This window comes from Ctenopharyngodon idella, chromosome 14, assembly GCF_019924925.1.
Source record: "Ctenopharyngodon idella isolate HZGC_01 chromosome 14, HZGC01, whole genome shotgun sequence".
Lineage (NCBI taxonomy): Eukaryota > Metazoa > Chordata > Actinopteri > Cypriniformes > Xenocyprididae > Ctenopharyngodon > Ctenopharyngodon idella.
The window spans coordinates 10,184,047-10,204,245 of NC_067233.1; the positions used below are offsets into that span (position 1 = coordinate 10,184,047).

General features: G+C 38.6%; 1 protein-coding gene across 5 annotated transcripts in view; it reads left to right on the plus strand.

Annotated features, from left to right (window-relative positions):
* The window catches only part of mbnl3 (muscleblind-like splicing regulator 3), a 49,018-nt gene that overhangs the window by 16,603 nt on the left and 12,216 nt on the right, over positions 1-20,199 (plus strand). For 4 of the 5 annotated variants that reach the window (XM_051861087.1, XM_051861085.1, XM_051861088.1 and 1 more), the window contains exons 4-7: positions 10,895-11,059; positions 11,159-11,359; positions 13,123-13,356; positions 17,949-18,099. In XM_051861087.1, coding sequence (XP_051717047.1) covers positions 10,895-11,059; positions 11,159-11,359; positions 13,123-13,356; positions 17,949-18,099 — 751 coding nt within the window. Of the gene's footprint in view, positions 1-10,894; positions 11,060-11,158; positions 11,360-13,122; positions 13,357-17,948; positions 18,100-19,658; positions 19,695-20,199 lie in introns of all 5 variants that reach the window. The other variant, XM_051861086.1, reaches the window with a different exon arrangement.

A 20,199-nucleotide genomic window follows, 5' to 3' on the forward strand; every position in this document is an offset into this window, starting at 1 on the left:
GAGACTTTTCCACGCACAAGACAAACCTTTGCTTGAGAAACCTCTATGCTAAAAAACTTGCAGACAAACATGCTCACATGCTAATGCTAATATAATTTTAGGTGCGTCACACTTTTCTAGGTGATCCGACCAAGCAATTTTTTTAGTTGAGGAGGATAAAAAAGATCAAATCATCCGCAACCACTCTGAACACCCTAGCAGCAGCATAACAACATGCTAAAAAACATGCAGAACACCTTAGCAGCAACACAGCAACGTCCTCGCAACCATCCACAGCACTAGTATGCTAGACACTAGTGCTGTGGGTGGTTGCCAGGGCATTGCTATGTAGTTGCTAAGGTGGTCTTCAGTTCAAAAAAGGTAAAAATCTTGTAATTAATTGTGCAAGATCTCAGGTGGTGAGTGCAACACCTTAAGTCACGATCATGGCATTTTTTTATGTTTAAATAATTCCAGCATTTTTCTCCAGACCCACTTTCATCCCCCCAGGCCTTTCTCTCCTCTGTGCCCCTCCACACCTCCACATCTCTTTTAATTTATCGACATCCCCTAATGGCTGCTGTTCTGTCCTTTTTTCCACTAGCCCCCGATGCACAATGTCTTGCTCTTCGTTGACCATTAATCTGGTTTGGTTTGCTTGAAAACATATCAGAGAAGCATGAATTAGGCAGTCAGCTAGTCTATGTAAATGTGATTCAGTTATTGATGTAGCACTGGCGCTGGCACAGGCTTCTGTCTGAAAAACTAAATCAGCAGGTACTGTCACTGACTGCGTCTTATTCACATGAACATGAGTTAAAAAGTTATTTTTAGAAAATAGGACAACTAAATGGACATGGAGAGACACTGTTCCAGGAAGTACATTTAATGGGGACATTTGGAAAACAGGATTTACCTTGTACTTTTGCAATAAAAGAGTTACTATGTGAATATTAAAGTACCAAGTACCAAAGTAAATACTGATCAAAAGTGGGGGGGCGGTTTTTTAATGTTTTTCAGTCTGTTATGTTCGCCAAGGCTGCATATATTTGATTAAAAAATGCAGTAAAACAGTAATACTCTGAAATATCTACATGACACATACTGGCCATTAATAACAAATTTATCACAAAAGCAAATATGAGAACAATTAAATAAAAATATGTGTACCAGTAGGTGTAAAAATAATCTTGTATTTTACAGGAATATTGTGATTAAATAATAATAAAGTAATTAATTATACCAAATATGAATAAAATAAACTCAGATACCATGTATCATATATATCATTGCATCTTGCTGTATATTTTTCTACATATGAAAAATAGCACCACACCAAACTATGTTTCCTTTCTGCCATTCTCTCCATCTCTCTTAGTTTAATGTGGAAGTGAGTGTCTCTGTGTGTGTGTGTGGTGTGACTGTGCATGGCTGTACGCTCACTTCTCACAGTCATGTGACACAGGACAGCTAAATATGTCAGGGGTGTTTTGGCACAAACAAAATGTACTACAGTAAACATTTGAAAGTGATGCAGAAACCCACGTTTTGTTTTAAAGTCCCCCTGTAGTCAATAATTGTATCCCTTAAAACTCATCTTTGATCACCATACAACATATTTAAAGGTTTTTTTTTTCATGCCTTAAAATAGCTTGAATGTAACCCTTGTTTAATTTAGTATATGCAAATTAGCCCCGCCTCTCAATCGCACAAGCTCAGAATACCTGATCCACTCGATCAACTTTACTGTAGTAAACGCCACACTGTGGCAAGTAGAAATAAAGGGTATGCATAGACGTCACTTTCCCGCCGGAACGTGCTCCCTCAGCTGGACTGAGTGGAAAAAGAACCTGCTGCATGACTGGATTTAATAGGGGAAACTGCGAAAACGCGAGTAAAACAAAAGATTACACTAAAGATTGGGCTCGAAAGTATTCCTTACAACTTGTCAAATAAACCTAATCCATGGATATTGACATGCAGCCAGGAATCGTGTTTCCTGAAATTTATATGTGCCTGATTTCGACGAAGGGGAAATACATAAAGCGATAACGATAATTGATATGATTAGCCGTTGGCTTGACTACGTTATTAAACAGCTAATAATTTGTTGCTAATGTTATACAAACCATGTTCCCGTTCATCATCTCAGTCAGACAGCTGCCTTCTGAAAATCAGCATCCTTAGAAACGCTTTGATCAGCTTAGAGCATCAGTGGAGAAAGGCATATAGTTCATAACATCATAATATACATCATATACATAATTCACCCTGATTTTTCATATCAACAGAAGAATATAGCGGGATAACCTGGCTTCTCTTGAGACCCACTGCTTCAGAGCATAGTTAATGATATGCTAAAGCCCGTTCTATATGTAATTTAATCACAGTTTAAATAACAGATTATTTTCATCCTACTAAGAAAAACAATGTTAAGTTGACCGTTTAGTCACTGGTTTGATTTACGGACACATAGACAAAGAACATCTGACTGTAGATGAATCATTACATATCAGACATCACTGGTCACAGATCAGGCATTAGAATTAACACAGTTACTTACATGTTGTTGCATTACTGTTGAGTCCACATCGTAAAAGTCTGTTTACAAAGCCTGCGTCGAAATTGCGACTGATTTACCAAAGAATTCACAGTGAAATGTACTGAATACAAATAAATAATGCTGAACCGAGACATTCACATTGTTGAAAAAAAATAACCATATTCCTAGCATTAGGATCCTTTGAAAGGTAATGTTATTTTTAGTCCTGTATCGTTCTTCTCTCCTTGTCATTTCACTAACATGCCAGTGGGCGTTAAAATTGTTGACTACAGGGGGACTTTAACTCTTACTGACCCCAAACCTTTGATCGGTAGAGTATGTCTACGAACATTAACATAAAAAAAAAAAAATAACATTAACATCACAAAAACATGATCATCCTCATTTTAAAAGCTGGTATAGGCTCCAGCATCCTCACCAGGGTTGCCAGGTTTTCACAACAAAACCCGCCCAATTGCTACTCAAAACTAGCCCAATCGCATTTCGGGGGGAAAAAATCGTGTTCCGGGGAGGAAAATCCATGTTTTTGGCAGGGTTCCCCTAGTAAAATTCACATTCCAGAGGCTAAATATCATGTTATGTGGGGCCGCTTCAACCTGCGGACATGAAAAACGACCCGCAGCAATGGTGTAAAAGTAGCCCAATTCTGCGGGAAAACTACGGACTTGGCAACACTGATCCTCACCATCCTACATAGGACAAGTGGTACAGAGGTAACTTACATATTAAAATTATAAAGTTGTACTCATTAATAAAAATGTATAAATTAATAGTACTTTTGAAAAATGTTTACATGATGTACACTCACATGAGAACACACTAGTTGTGTTAATAAATCTAATAAAAGCAAGTATTATTATACATGGATTGGGTCGCCTTGTGGGGGCCACCATGTTGAAATCACATGACCAGTTAAATACTACTCACTTAGTGGTTACTCTTGCTGTGCTTTACAATACTTTTTCTAGACATCTGCCATGTTGTCCATCGCAACATAAAGAAGTACTGAGTTCACCTTTAAAGGGACAGTAGTAAAAACAGCCTGTTTAATTATAAGAAAGGTAAAAATTGTATTGAAAAATTAAATGATGTTTTTGGCACAACATATATTGTCTAAGATTGTTGAGGAATACAGTCTCTTTAAGAATATGCTTTTTGAACAAGAAAAATCTGCATTATTAAAAGGTTCAGCACTCAGATTTAATTGAAGTTTATTGTGGTTTAATCAGTTATGCAGTCTGCTTTTTTCAATTGTACATTCTCTCATTTATTTCCTCCCTCTCCCTTTCTTCCTCTCTGGCCAATCAGTAGTTAGGAGACAGCATGAGGCAAAACTTACTCTCGGTTGCCGAGTGTGTTACCATGACGACGCAGAGGAGATCCCTGACCTAGTCCATCCTACATGACATGACTTACAGCTTTTCATCTCTGCCGTTTCTCTTCTCATGGGGACACTGTCAGAGCCCTCAGCTCATTTCCCACATCTCTCTGTGGTGACGACCTGTGTTTTCTGTATCACTGTGTTCTATTGAAATGAGCGGCGTGTTCTCACTGTCTTCCAGAATGTTAAAGCTTGGCCGTGAGGCTGGTTCTCATGTGTGCTTTGGCAGGATCACCTGTCTGCTTCTTTGAGACGGTCTGCTCATTACCCACACACTCCCACAATACACGCTGCTGATGCAATTGCTCTCAATGTCAGTGTGTGTCAAAGCGACATACAAGTGTCAGGGCACACAGTTAACAATGTTACACACATCTGTGACTGTGTACATCCTTGCATGCGAGTGATGGTTTTATGGAGAAGAATTGAAGAGGGGTGTCATTAGGTATCGTATCAGGCTCAGATGGCACGCCCACCGACCGTGCCATTAACCTCAAAACCAGAGCGTTCATAGACCGTCTGATGCATATTGCGCACAATTCTGATTTTTGCTCAGATCAGATTTTTTGTTCACAATGTTCTTTTAAATGTGGCCAATATCAGATTTTCAGTGTGAACAGATCACGGTTCTGAACTGACCTGCATGCGCAAAAGAACGATACAAATGGGGTTGCCAGGTTTTTACCACAAAATCCACTCAATTGCTTCTCAAAACTAGTCCAAAACTAGCTCCGTGGAGTATCCGGGTAAAAATCGCATTCCGGGGGTTAAAGGGTTAGCTCACCCAAAAATGAAAATAATATAATTTATTACTCACCCTCATGCTGTTCCAAACCCATAAGACCTTCGTTAATCTTCGGAATGCAAATTAAGATATTTTTGTTGAAATCCGATGGCTCAGTGAGGCCTGCATAGTCAGCAATGACATTTCCTCTCTCAAGATCCATTAATGTACTAAAAACATATTTAAATCAGTTCATGTGAGTACAGTGGTTCAATATTAATATCATAAAGCGACGAGAATATTTTTGGTGTGCCAAAAAACAAATTAACGACTTATATAGTGATAGCCGATTTCAAAACAGTGGTTCGGAGCGCCAAAGTCACGTGATTTCAGCAGTTTGGCGGTTTGACACGCGATCCGAATCATGATTCGACACAAAAGATTCATAACGCTCCGAAGCTTCATAAAGCAGTGTTTTGAAATCGGCCATCACTATAGAAGTCGTTATTTTGTTTTTTTTGGCGCACCAAAAATATTCTCGTTGCTTTATAATATTAATATTGAACATTATTAATGACATTATTTTCATTTTTGGGTGAACTAACCCTTTAAATATCCCGTTAGTGTGGTCGCTTCAACCCACGGAGTTGCAAAACAACCCGCCGCAACAGTGAAAAAGTAACCCAATTCTGCGGGAAAATCACGGACTTGGCAAAACACACAGCGCGCTGTCATATGGAAGTAAATATGGAGAGTAATAAAGTAAGCGATTACGTGTTTATTTATAGTGTGATCTGCCGCAGAAGCCAACGAAATTATGCGCAGGCAATATGAAAAATAAAGACGATGTGACAAAAGAGAGCAGAGTTTTGAATTTTTTTTATGATGAGCCCTCATGTTTTGCTTGTATTATAGAGATGTCTCTGTAATACTTATGAGTTCTGACACATCAATGCCCTTCTATTGACTACCTTTCGCAACTGTCTTGATAACGCTGGGTATGTAAAATCTTTGAATAGACTCCCATGTACGCAGAATCGTGACGAATGTTGAAGTGACGTAAAAATCGTGTGAATTCCAATATGACTGTTCACACTGCGGTCGCATTACAAAACATCTGACCTGTATCGGATTTAGTACTACATATGGAAGTGGCACAAATCGGAATTGAAAAGATGAGATTCCATGTGGTTTGTACTCTTCACACTCTCATGGGGAAAACAGATATGAGTCACATGCGGGCAAAAAAATCAGATTTGGGCCAAATTTACCTGAATGTGAACGTAGCCAAATATGTCAGCAACTTTTACTCTCTGCTTGACTAATTTTTTTAATAAGTTTATGTAGTCTGTACTCCAATACATTTACGATGAGTAATGCAGTTACTCGTCCTTACATTTTGCATGGCTCCTAACTTTGTTTATTTCTGCTACAAAAGAAGTGATATTGCCATCTACAGGACATTGAAGGTACTATATCTTGTGCGTTTTGCCCCTACCCACCCAAACTTGTCAACAAAGCTACTTTACGCGATTGCGAGTGCATTAGCAGGTATAGTTGCTGAATCGCATGTTTCATAGATGGGGATATGGCTGCAGCCGGTGATGAGGCCAGCATGTCCAGTGCAAGTAGGCTTTGACTATTTAATTTTACTCAACATTATTTTATTTATCCATTATATTGAAGAGACCTTTTTAAAGGATATTGGTTTACTTCTGCTCTTTTTGAGCACTTGAGATGAACTGAGACTTGAGTGTTTATAGACTTTTAAGAAGCTGTTGTGTCGACCTTGATTTATTGCAATTTCGAGGTGTTCAGTTTTATTTCGACTTTAGAAAATAAACATGTGATTGCTCTCTCCACAAATCAGCTGCTTCTTGTTTTTCACTGGCATGTCTCAGGTGTTGAGGACTAATGCATCTTTGAGCCTACGTTCAGTATGAGTAAAATACTTAAGTACTGATAAAAACAGAAACTCTAAGACTTTTACTCAAGTCGTTTTGGAATTGGTGACTTGTAACTTGAGTCAACTATCGGAATTAATCTCTAACATTAATACAGCCAAATTTAGGTGGAAAAATGTGATATTTAATGTAATAATTTTAAAACAATATATCATTTAAATACATTTACTTGTTTCTATTGGTAATTTAATAATAATGTATAATACTTACACTACCGTTTAAAAGTTTGGAATTTTTATTTCTTGACAGAAATTAACACATTAATCAAAAGTGACAGTAAAGACATTTAGAATGAAAAGATTTACAAAAGATTTCTGTTTTCAACATTGATAATAATAAGAAATATTTCCTGCATCAAATCAGCATATTAGAATGATTTCTGAAGGATCATGTGACACTGAAGACCGGAGTAATGATGCTGAAAATTCAGCTTTGCCATCACAGGAAATAACTTAAAATATAATTAAAATAGAAAACAGTTCACGTTACTGTTTTTACTGTATTTTTGATCAAATAAATGCAGCATTGTGAGCATAAGAGACTTTTCAAAACCTTTAAAAAAATCATACTGACCCCAAACTTTTCAGCTGTTATGTATAAATGTATTTCTGCCCACTGTATTTTAATACATGTATACTGTGTTTAGTATGAATTTAGGTTCTTTAAATAATTATTTAATAACATAATTTAATAACATTGTTTGTGTATTGAAAATACTGAAATGTTTAGGCATTACTTTTGACTTTGAAGTGAAGTTAAATAATGCCACACAGTGTGAACCCGGTGCATAACATACTGCCACACTGGTCACGGTGAGATTTCAGGTGGGTGTGATTCTCCGATGGGATGATGCAGGGAGACCGATGGTAAACATTGCTTGTTGTCATGTACTTTAACACACTATCACAGGGTTTGCAGTGAATGTAATCTTTATTTATAGAGAAACGCTTCAACTCTGATTATGTTGAGCTCGCTTCTTTTAAAAGCAAGCCAAGGGCACTGCTCTTAGCCAGAACAGGATGTGATGTGGATATGACTTTATGCCGTCTGACTATGTGTGACTAGGTGTCATATGGAGCTGCATGTGTGGGAGTTGCACTGAATGATGCAGCAGTTGGATGGTGGAACATCTCCAAGTCCTCAACAGCACGCATTGATCACGCTGTCCCTGCACGCTGACACTCCAGACACCCACTTTCATCTCTATTAGGTGCACCAGATCACACTGGCCAGCAAAGAGACACCCCCACACTCACTCACTTCAAATTTTGTTAGGATTTCATCACTGTTAAAAGCTCCCCAGAGGCTACCGAAGACACAGACAAGTGTTTAAATTGTTGTATGTGGTGGACAGTTGTACATCTCGTTCATATGGAGGGACACTTTGACATTGTGTCTGAACTGTTAGCGTTGCACAGATACCATTTGCATTCATTGTTTCTGCAAATTCCATTTGAATTCCATCAGGGTTGCTTCGGGATTCCATTCAGATTCCATCCTGCTGGAACCGCGTGTTCCATGTTAAGAAGCTCACAAGGTTTGTGAGCCCAACAACCCATTTAAATCTGTGATGACTTTAGTAAAAATTGAGTCTCTTATCTAACCAAAGAAAGAAAAAGAAATTCAGAGTTTTAGCAGCAAATCAAGTCACTGTTGACGAAGATAGTTGTAACTCTTCAGGCATTTTTGCAGATGATGTCTGTAAAGAGCAACATGAAGCATTAAGATGTGTTTTAACTCTTCCTCCCTCACAGATCTGAATGCATTAAAGGAAGACATTCAGTGCACCCAACCATGCTTTTTTAAGCAATGAAGATTTGGATAAGGAGTACAAGTCTTCTTTTAGACTAAAATGTCTGCATGACATTAGAATAAAAAATTTTCATAGACTATTTGCTTTCTTTAATACACATTCTATGTTAAATGAAATAAACATTTTGCCATTATTTATTCACCAAACAATCCAAGCGGGCACGGTTGGTTTTCTTTTTTCGTAAACACAAAAGGAGATGTTTGACAGTCCAATCTGCTTTTTTCTATGCAATTACAGTGAAAGACTTGGTCTGTCAAGCTCTAAAATGAATTGCCATATAAGTAGTCTACATAACGTATTATTCAAAGTATTTTGAACCCATATGAAAGCTTTGTGCGCAACAGACCAAAAGTTAGGCCTAAGTCTAAATATTGTTGATGTCATGGTCACCATTCATTTTCATTGTGTGTAAAAGAGCGACAGACATTCTTTTATATCAAGTCTTTGGTGTTCTGCAGAAGAAAGAAAATCATTATGAGCAACATAAGGGTGAATAAATGATGACAGAATTTTCATTTTTGGATGAACTATCCCTTTAAGAAAGAATGATTAATTTGTCAAAAACGTTTGTGTTTGTAATATTTCATCAAATTGTATATCTCGCTTCAACTCTGAAACTTTCTTTTTTAGCTAATGTCACCAGTACTTTTTACTTAACCACTCCCCTTAAACCATTTATTTATTTAATTGAAAAAAGAAAAACTAGATTAACATTAAAAGGGGTAGTTCACCCAAAAATGAACATTTTGTTATCATTTACTCACTCTCATGACGTTCCTAACCCATAAGACTTTGGTTAATCTTTGAAGCACAAACTAACTTATCACATATCTAAAGCAATCTTATCTCTTCAAAAGACTTAGTTTAAACCACTCGATTCATTATGTCTTTATGAACTTTTTGGATATTATAAGTTTTGGTTACCTGAACTTTCAGTGGAGAGACAGAAATCTCCAAAAGGTTTCATTAAAAATATCTAAAAAGGGTTAGTTCACCCAAAAATGAAAATTTTGTCATTAATTACTCACCCTCATGTCGTTCCACACCCAGAAGACTTTCGTTCATCTTCGAACACAAAAGAAGATCTTTTTTATGAAATCTGAGAGCTTTCCATCCCTCAATAGACTGCTACGCAACTACCACTTTGACACTTCAAAAAGTTCATAAAGAGATCGTAAAACAAATCCATATGAATTAAGTGGTTTAGTCCAAATTTTCTCAAGAGACTTGATCGCTTTATATGATGAACAGATTTAATTTAGGCTTTTATTCACATATAAACATTGATCAGCGAACATAAACAGAAGCTCAAATGAACCTGCTTGATGCGCGAAAAACAAACCTCTTTTGGAAGCTCAAACATGAAAATTTGGACTAAACCGCTCAATTCATATGGATTAGTTTTACAATCTCTTTTTTTATGAAGTGTCAGCTGTCTATGGAGGGACAGAAAGCTCTGGAATCTCATCGAAAAGATCTTCATTTGTGTTCTGAAGGCGATTGAAAGTCTTACAGGTTTGGAACGACATGAGGGTGAGTAATTAATGACAGAATTTTTTATTTTTGGGTGAACTAACCCTTTAAGTTTTAGGTTTAACGGCTTGTTTAGTCGATAATTCTTACCAATCCCTAGGTTTAACATGCAATTCTCAATTTTGTACCATGCATAACAGGTGGTCCCTGCTCCATTTCTCTATACCCCAAGAGCTCCATAACATGAAAAGGGTAGAAAATTGAACAAAAGAAATTTACACGAAAGGAAATGGAGAAGGTTTTTCCATAGACCATCAGCCGGAGTGTTTAACTGCCAGACTGATGGAACGACATGTTTCCCTACTGGGTTATTACAGTACCTTACGCAGTGCAGAACAAATGGCATTGCACCGTGAGTTCATCGAGTTTGTCTCCCAGTTAATCGACCACGCTCATGAACTTTTGGTGTGTGTGTTTGACCGTGTCTTCTGCTCGACGATCAACATGTTGCTCGGACAGCTGGGTGATAAGCATCATGTTATATGTCCGATCCATATGTAGTATGAGTGTGTACAACAGTCACAAGGGCTATATAATCTGTCAGCCGCACAGACGGGCAGATTGTTGATGCGAACAGACAGACAGAAAGGGAAGGCTGTCACTGTCAATTCATTTGGAAGTAGTGAAATTTATTTTCCCGTCCATGTCCCACTGCTGTCATTTTGCTGTTTCCTCTGATCGTTTGATATTCAGACCTTTCAGCACTCTTGAGATTATGCTGTTTTCTTTTCATTTGATGGGGTTTTGGATGTTTCTATTGTAGTGGAAAGTTGGAATCGGCACTGTCAAATATCTAGGGATTCCCGTTTAATTTATCCTCTCAATCACGGAGCCCTTATCTTACTGTCACGCAGTCTTGGATCTTTTAGTAGCTGAGATTCAGTGCAATTCATCTCTCTGTCTCTCTCTCTGTGTCTCCCTCTTCAACCCCTCTAAGGGACGCTGTACACGTGATAACTGTAAGTACCTGCATCCTCCGCCTCATCTCAAGACCCAGCTGGAGATAAACGGCAGGAACAACCTGATCCAGCAGAAGACCGCAGCCGCCATGCTGGCCCAGCAGATGCAGTTCATGCTGCCTGGAGCTCAGCTGCAGCCCATCGTGAGATCAGATTTTCATAACCAATAACGTCACAATCATTTCTGTCGGCTTGAAAACATTGGTTTATTATCCCTTTTTGTCTTTGTGTTTCCTATCCAGACCTCTTTCCCAGTTACGCCTTCCTTGGCCAACAGTCAGAGCGTGGCTTTCAGCCCATACCTGAGCCACATGAGCCCGGGCATCAGTCTCATGCCCGAGCTTCTGCCCAGCGCCCCCGTGCTGGTCCCGGGGAGCCCCACCGGCATGGCCATGGGCAACGGAAATTCAACGCAGAAACATGTTCGCACAGACAAACTTGAGGTGTTAAACAGTGAACAACTTGCTGTTGTTGTTAGCGGTCTAAAAATATCACTATAACTGTTAACACATATTTGGCATGTAACTCATTCCACACCGTTTGTGCTGCAGACATGAAATATATCTCAAATTGCATGCTGTCCCTTTTCCAAAGCCATCACACTTTTCCAAAGCGATATAACAAGCAAAAAAATCTCATAGACTTGCGTTGAATGAGTCAAAAATACAGCCAAGAATGTGACAGAGACTTAGGGCTGGGGGTGTTTTGACCTGGGCCAGTAAGCAAGCGCCTATCAACCAGACAATACACCCTAGCAACCGAATAGCAACATGTTATAATAATCTATTAACATAATAGAGTGCAACAGTCATGTTCTGGAAGTAAAACTCCATTCAAACGCCAAACTCCAATTTTCTTTATAGGGAAACAGATTTTTAACAGTAAATACATATAAACCTATCAAGACAGACTATATATATATATAACTTTTATGTTAGATGCGATTAATTGCGAATAATCGATTTGACAGCACTAATATATATACAGGGGTGCACATAACTTTTTTGGTCTGGTTCTCAAGGGAGCACCTAGAGATTTTGCTTGGTACTCACACTTTATACGACACACTTATCCTAAAAGCTGTCCTCATCACTTTCCTCCTGACTGCTTTCCTCACTATCTTCTTTTCTCTCGAACATGGTAGATGATGATAATGATTTTTTTTATTTTACTAACATTAATGACACAGACAACAGCAAGAATATTAGGCTGCTGTCACTTTAAGACGGAATGCACGCACGGACTGAATATACTGACACACATCCGCTAATGTTCGCTAATGACATAACCGAGAGAATACTTGCCGAGACAGGTATTTTGACATAATTTTGTGTGTATGTGTCCGTTCAAGTGCAAGTAAACACGAAAGAGGAATTAATCCGGTGTTCTAGCGCTCGCTCTCTCTCTCTCTCTCTCTCTCTCTCTCTCTCTCTCTCTCTCTCTCTCTCTCTCTGCGTCGCGCGTTTCGGGGGTGTGAGGCTGTGCACACAGATAACAGCTCGCGAGTCCCGATTTTCGCCTCTTCTTCTGCTTTTAAAATCGTTTGAATGTGTTAATTGGCGAGATAAAACACGTCCAAACGATCAACTTTCACTCTATGATGGTTAAATTTAGCAGTTAATCCACGAATCACATGCGTGCCGAACCGTTGGACCTTATACGTACGGACCACGGATTAACTGCGATCCGTTGCACACCTAATAATTAAATCATCATGATTGCTATCTTACCAGAGATGGAGAAAAATCCTACTCCAGTAAGTAAACGTGTCCCTGTGAACCGGTCTTAAAAAATGTTGTTACTCAAAAGCGCCTCCCTCCATGTTTTCTGGTGCGCATCGTTTATTTTTACCGCGCATGCGCATCTGTGTACCACTATATATCAGTGGCGTGCACGGGGGGGGGGGGGCCTTTGCGGTCGCATCGCGGTGCCCCCGCATTAACATTTCTCCTCCCCCGGAACGCAATATCTACCGAGGGAGACCCACAACCACATTTTTTAAAATCCCTATGGGAAAAATGAATGGAAAAAATACTTCTGGATCCAGTGTCACTGAAAAAGTGTGCGGGCACTCTATAGCAACACCCTGACAACCACTCACAACACAGAGTTGGACAAGGGCCACTCACATTAAAATGACTGTAACTAAGGTTGATTTTAAGCATGACTAATAGGTGATAGTAAATCTTTGCTGTCCTGCTCCCAGGTGTGTCGAGAGTTCCAGCGGGGAAACTGCACGCGTGGGGAGAACGACTGCCGCTACGCCCACCCAATGGAAGCTGCCATGGTGGACGGCAGTGAGAACTCCGTCATTGTTTGCATGGATTACATCAAGGGCCGCTGCACCCGAGACAAATGCAAGTACTTTCACCCTCCGGCTCACTTACAGGCCCGGATAAAGGCGGCGCAGCACCAAGCCAGCCAGAATGCTGCTGCCATGGTGAGTTACTGAAACGATCCCATTACAATGACATCACAAGCACTAATTCTCATAATTATGACAATTACACATCACAATTGAATCAAAAGCAGCTTGTTATAGCATAAATCATAAAGAACCAAAACTCAAACCACTTTACTTTAATATAAAAATGTATTAATGAATAATGTATTCATGAACGTAAAATTCATGATTACCATTCATTATTCAGTGATATTATATCATACAATTTTTGTTTGTTTTTTAAACCCATAAGTCTCAGACCACAATGCACTGTTTATTTGTGGCCATTTTATGTTGTAATTTAGCAAGTTACGTCATCATTTAGCACCATTTTGGTGGAAAAGGAGGTATCGTTGCATTCTTTTTGTAATACAAGGCAAGTCATTTATCACATCTCATATCATAACTGGACTGAAACATCTTATACTGGGCAATTTTAGTATGCAAATAGCCATTTTAGCATCCGATTTTATCCAAGGCAACTTTCACTACACGTTACAGGGAGAGTCTGACTGGGGTAACCTGGAGACCAGCAACCTTAGTTTTGGCCAGAACGCCATTTTCAATAAGCTCTACTAGTGTCAGATGATGGTGTGTGTATTTATAACTCACTTTCCACACACCTTCAATGTGAGGTTCAGGAGTGTATTAAATAATTCAGATCCCCCACAGGAGGGGGAGTGTGTGTGTGTCTGTAGGCGAGCTCTTTGTCTCTTGTGTGATGTATGAAGACCAGGGCTCCGTGATCGCTTGCAAACAGTGTCTGCAGTGCAGGTGCAGGAGAGAAAAATGATAAGAAGGAAAAAAACAAGCAATTCATTCCCACAGAAACCTCCACTAGTTAGCAGCCTTTCAGCCGAGAGCGTACTGCAGCCAATTTCCCTTTAATAATGTCATCTTTATCCCAGTCCTCCCAAGTCTTATCATGTAACATTTTTACAGAGGTTTATTTACAGTGCACAGATGTGGGAACCTTATCCAGATATCCTCCCCTGCTTCTTGCAGTCACCTGATTTGCCTTAGGCTTTATCATATGTTGGCTTTATTTGACTCCCTCTCGGTTCATGCTGTCATTCTTTTTGAACACTGCTTGATTGTCTTTACATCCTCACAGCTCTCTTTGTTGTCCTACAAGCTTATTACCCAGCTCTCTCTCTCTAACCTCAGCTGCATCTGTTCCTTCACGGCTCATTCTCTTGTCTTGTGTTTATGTCCACTGTCGTTGATTGGTTTGTCATCGTCATGTGGTCACTGCTCGCATACCCAGCCCCCAGCGCATCCTCTGAAGCGCGGCCTGCAGCCAACTTTCAACCTGGTACTTTAATTTTTTACCTATTTTTGTGTCTTTTCTTTGCTAACTTGTTCATTTCTAATTGCTCATTTGCATATAGTCTGTGTTTTTATGAACGTGTTAATGCTGCAAGAAACCAGACACGACCTCTGTGTAAACTAATCAGTTAGAAGTGAAATGAAACTGAATAAATATATGCAGAGATCATTTTTATAAGTCTGGGTTCTAGAAGTATATTTCTCATTAATTTTCTCCGCAGGCACTTCAGAAAATTGAAACTTTAAACCAAACCAACTATCTCAGAGAGGAATCACAAGTTCACATCATTTTATTCAAATTTGAATATCTGAAAAAAAGAAAAAAAAAGACAGACACAAGAATGTATTTTACATCTTTATATAAATCAGTATTGAAGTCACGGTTCAGTACAGGTTCGGTACAGCAGGGGGGAGAAAACTAAACATAAAATTGCTTCTTTTTTCTTCTTTTTTATTAAACAGTGGTTTATTGAACAAATGACTTGCACATTACTATAATATTAAAGGTTACAATTAACAACAGAGCCCAAACTATTAAATTCTGTTGCTATTTATTTTTAGATATAATAATCAACACTCAAATAAAAGGCTGGTTTTGCATTAACTTTTAAATCTAATTATAAAATTATTTTTCAATTATTTAAACATTATATAAGCTAATGTCGTACATACACTATATTGCCAAAAGCATTGTTTTTCAGGGGCTGGGCTTGGCCCCTTAGTTCCAGTGAAAGGAGCTCTTAATGCTTCAGCATACCAAGACATTTTGGACAATTTCATGCTCCCAACTTTCCCAGAAGAGTTGAAGCTGTTATAGCTGCAAAGGGTGGGCCAACTCCATATTAAACCCTACGGATTAAGAATGGGATGTTATTAAAGTTCATGTGCACGTAAAGGCAGGCGTCCTAAAACTTTTGGCAATATAGAGTATATTTTGTTAAATGCTCCCACCTAGAGTTCATTTCTCTAGTGTACGGAGCCCCGCACATGACATGCAAGAAAAAAAATTAAATCGTGCGCACGATTTACTATTTAATTCCCTTGATTTATAAATCATGCATATAAATTTTCCTGCATGTCATTGTCCGGGGCTCCGTACTAGTGAACTAACATGCTGTGGACACTAAATGACTTGCCTAAGGTAAATGTAATGCTACGTCATTGTATTATTCTCAAGCTGTTCTATTAAAGTCTTTCCGCGGTTGATACACTGGTTGAGAGATTACACATTATGCGCCCCCTTCTGGATTTATACCTAGCTGGAAAATTTTTTTTTGCAGTTCTCATTTCCATTGAAACAACATCTTCTGATTGGTGACTCACACAGGATTGTAGATAGAGTGCAATACTTTAGCTGTAATTAATTCAGCAGTTAAGCAGTTGTTTTCGGTGACGTTTAAATCACTGGCTTATGCCTTCTATAAAGTGAAAGTGACATGTGAAGGCCAAGTATGGTAACTCATACCTAGAATTTGTCCTCTGTATTTAACCCATCCAGTTAGTACACACACATTAGGGGTAGCGAGTAGTGAACACACACACACACTACAAACCGTGGACGCACACCTGGAGTAGTGGGCAGCCATTTTGCTGTGGCACCCAGGGAGCGATTGTGGGTTAGGTGTCTTGCTCAAAGGCACCTCAATCATTTCTTGCCGGTATTGAGAATCAAACCCGCAACCATCATTTTACCAGTCTGACTCTCTAACCATTAGGCCACGACTGCCCCAGAAGAAGAAACACCCACATTTCTGGCACAACCGATCAAAGCCCTTGCATTGGCCGGGAATTGGACCCAGGTCTCCCGTGTGGGAGGCAAGAATTCTACCACTGAACCACCAATGCAATATACAAATGATGTTTGTATATTAGTGTTAAAAATATGGAGATTTGGATTGATATTTTTATTTTGTGAACCTGTCTGTTGAGTGCTACACAGTACAGCACATTATTATTGAGTTACCTGGGATAGAGTTCACATGTAAATCATGAGGCCAGACTGCTCCCCCATCATCCCTCTGTTTGCGAATCACAGATATCCTCTTTCCTGTTGACCTTGCTCTTATCACCTTGCATATCAGTCTTCAGACAGAATTACACAGTGGAAGACAGCCATACATCCTCCTCATTATGCCTTCATCTGAACTGAGGATTCTCTGTTTAATTATCAGAAGCAGATAACGATGCCTCACCTCAGTTTCTGTTTCTGATATCACTCCTCTTCATGCAAGGCTGCATGCTGCTGACGCCCCTTATAGAGGAATAGAGACGCAACCCAGACATTTCCCAAAGATGGAGGAACAGCATAACATGAATAAAAAAAAGCTTCAGCTTGTGTCAAAACTACAGTCAGCAAGATTATAGTCAAATTTGGTCAGTTGCATTTATTTTGTTAGAATAGGAGTTGATGAGTAAACAAGCTGAGGAAATGTCTACATAAATTTTTTTAGATTCAGACCTTAATTTTTTTAATTATTAAAAATACATCTTAAAACAATTAAATTATTTAAAAATACTATTAAATAATCCTAGTCACATAATTATTATATTTCTAAGAGAAAATACAATGCTCACCAAGGCTGCGTTTATTTGATTAAAAAAACTGTAATATTGTGAGATATTATTACAATTTATATAACTGTTTTCTAATTTAATATCTTTTAAAATGTAATTTATTCCTGTGATGGTAAAGCTGAATTTTCCGCATCATTACTCCAGTCTTCAGTGTCACATGATCCTTCAGAATTCATTTGAATATGTTGAATTGGTGCGCAAGAAACATTTCTTATTATTATGCTTAATATTACTGCTTAATATTTTTTATTTTTTTATGCATTTTTTAAATATTTTTTTGAAATTTAATTAAAAAAATTTTTTTGATTTTTTTCAGGATTTATTAATTAAAAGACAGTTCAGTATTAATGTTTTTTTTTTTTTTTTTTAAACTTGCTGACCCCAAACTATCAAACGGTAGTATATATGCATGATAAAATATAATGCAATAATAACTAAATTTTTCTGTTGCATCCTAAAAGAAATAATCAAATACATCTCCATCAAACTTTTATTTATGACATGATTTGCAACACTTAGAATGATGAATACACAATATGTCATACATGGACATGAACACACACAGTAGAAAGTTTTCTGTGGCTCAATATCATGGCTGTCACTAACCTCTCCCTCCGCCCACCTTCTTTCTTTTTCTTTCTTTTTGTTTTTCTCCTCTTTCTTCTTTGTCATCCTGATCACTTCAGGCACTGCCACCAGGAGCCATGCAACAGCTACCAAAGAGACCTACCCTGGAGAAGACTAACGGCGCGGCTGCCGTCTTCAACCCCAGCATGTTCCACTACCAGCAGGCTTTGGCCAGCATGCAGCTGCAGCAGCCAGCGTTCATTCCCACAGGTGAGCTCACGCAGACAAATGACTCTCCCCTGAGCTGCGCTCTAATATCACTGTATTCCTGTAATAGTTTGGCTTGCATACATACAGCACTTTAAAGACAAAGTGCCCGGCTAGACGAGGACTTGAGCACTTTTTCTGCTTGCCATCTCTCTCCCTGTAAGCCCACTTGCTCTCTTTATCTCGTAGTAGTCCACCCTATACACATGTCATGCTAATTAGTACCATGATGCATACAGTCCTGCGTTGTCTCCTCATGCACCTGAGCATTAGCCAATCTTGTTCTGATGCTGCACTGCACAATGATCACTGTTCTCACATAATCCGTAAGAAAAACTAAATTGTATTTTGCCTACATGGCTGTAGCGGCAACCCTTCAGCCTTATAAAAATGCTCTGAGAGGATAGTTACAGTAGGTTTGCCACCCAGCAGAGAGTTTTAATGACCCAGTAATGTCAAAATTGGAATTGTGTGGCTTTTTATCCAATCTATAAAGCGCTGCTGCGATGAAGTATTTTTAAAGGCCAACCCAGAAGTTAGCATCACCCTGATTCACTCGATAAAAACCCAATAGGATTTTTCCTTTGGCTTTTGGATTATTGCAGAAAAAGCTCTTTGACCAACAAACGTTTGAAACGTTTGGTCATTATTGTAAGTCTTTACATAAAAACAAATTCCCTGAAAAGTTAAGTTAGAGTAATTGAAAGACCGCGATTATCAACATAATGTGGCTGTAAAAGCTGACTAGTGTGTAGATGAGTTTACCTGTTCGGCTGATGATGTTTAATGTCCCATCCTCTGTAGTTCCATTTTGACACTTGTTAGCAAATGCCTTTTTCAAGAAAAATAAAAGCTTTAAAAACATCACAAGGGGGTATTATCGATGATACCATTTCATGAGGTCTTTGTAGACAACATGAAATCAAAATGGGCCCTTTTACCTTTCTTATTGAGTGTTTTGTGCTAGAATATCCATTGCATGTTATTTTAAAGCGAGAAAATAGGTTTATCTACATGAAAAATGGCTTTTATTTTCATATGTATCATAGCCTAATATATTTTACACATTCCTGATTGAATCAAATCCTTATGGATGAAATGAAGCCCCATTCTAGATTTTATCCTGCTTAATATTCTGTTTAACTCTAATATACAGCACATTTTCAAAGGTAAATGGCAGTGAATGCTGTTGCATGTTGTTTTTAATATTAAACAACAATCAAGCTGAACTTGTTAGCACTGGGCTACTCAGCTGATGAGACATAAAAGAGTACTGACGCAACAACGGATTGGCATCCAGGTTAAGATCCCCCTCCTGATGAGGACCTTTTTTGCCAGCGTGATTCATTTCCTCTTGGTTTCTCCCTGCTTTGTGTCCATGTCTCCATCTCGCCACCATGTCGCCCATAATGACGGTCATCGCTCTTTCGCTGTGTGTCACTAACTCTAAAGTTGTTTTATCTTGTTCTCATGCTGCTTTCACTCCCCTTCTCCCCATCTCTTCCACCCGTCCATCCTCCTCGGTCTCTCTTCTCCTGGGCTCTTTGTGCATGGTGTTGCAGGCTCCGTATTCTGCATGGCTCCATCTGGAGGCATTGGTAGGTCACTTCCCAGTCTTTCTGGATCAACGGTTACCTTACAGCAGCATCTCAGATCTGTGACAGACAGGAAGGTGATCCACAATTAACTCCAAAGGCCCAGCAGTGTACCATAGGATTTTTCTCCAGCTGTGGGCACTTTAAGGGGACATGAAAGTTTTTGTTTTGAAAACTAGCCTAATAGTCATAAACCATTTCCATTTTAATTGTAAATAATTGTGAAAATAATTTTAAATCATTGATTCAGATTAATAATTTATATAAATATTTGCAAATGAATGCGTTGTTTACAGCTGCCATTAGAAGAAATCAAGGTAAATATCACTTGTGAACAGAATATTTGGTAACACTTTACAATAAGGTTCATTAGTTAACATTAGTTAACTACATTAGTTAACGTGAATAATGAACTGCACTTCATGTTTGTTAATACATTAACTAATGTTTAACTAGTGAACCTTAAGTGTTACTGAATATTTTTATTGTGTGGCATTCTCAGTCTAGC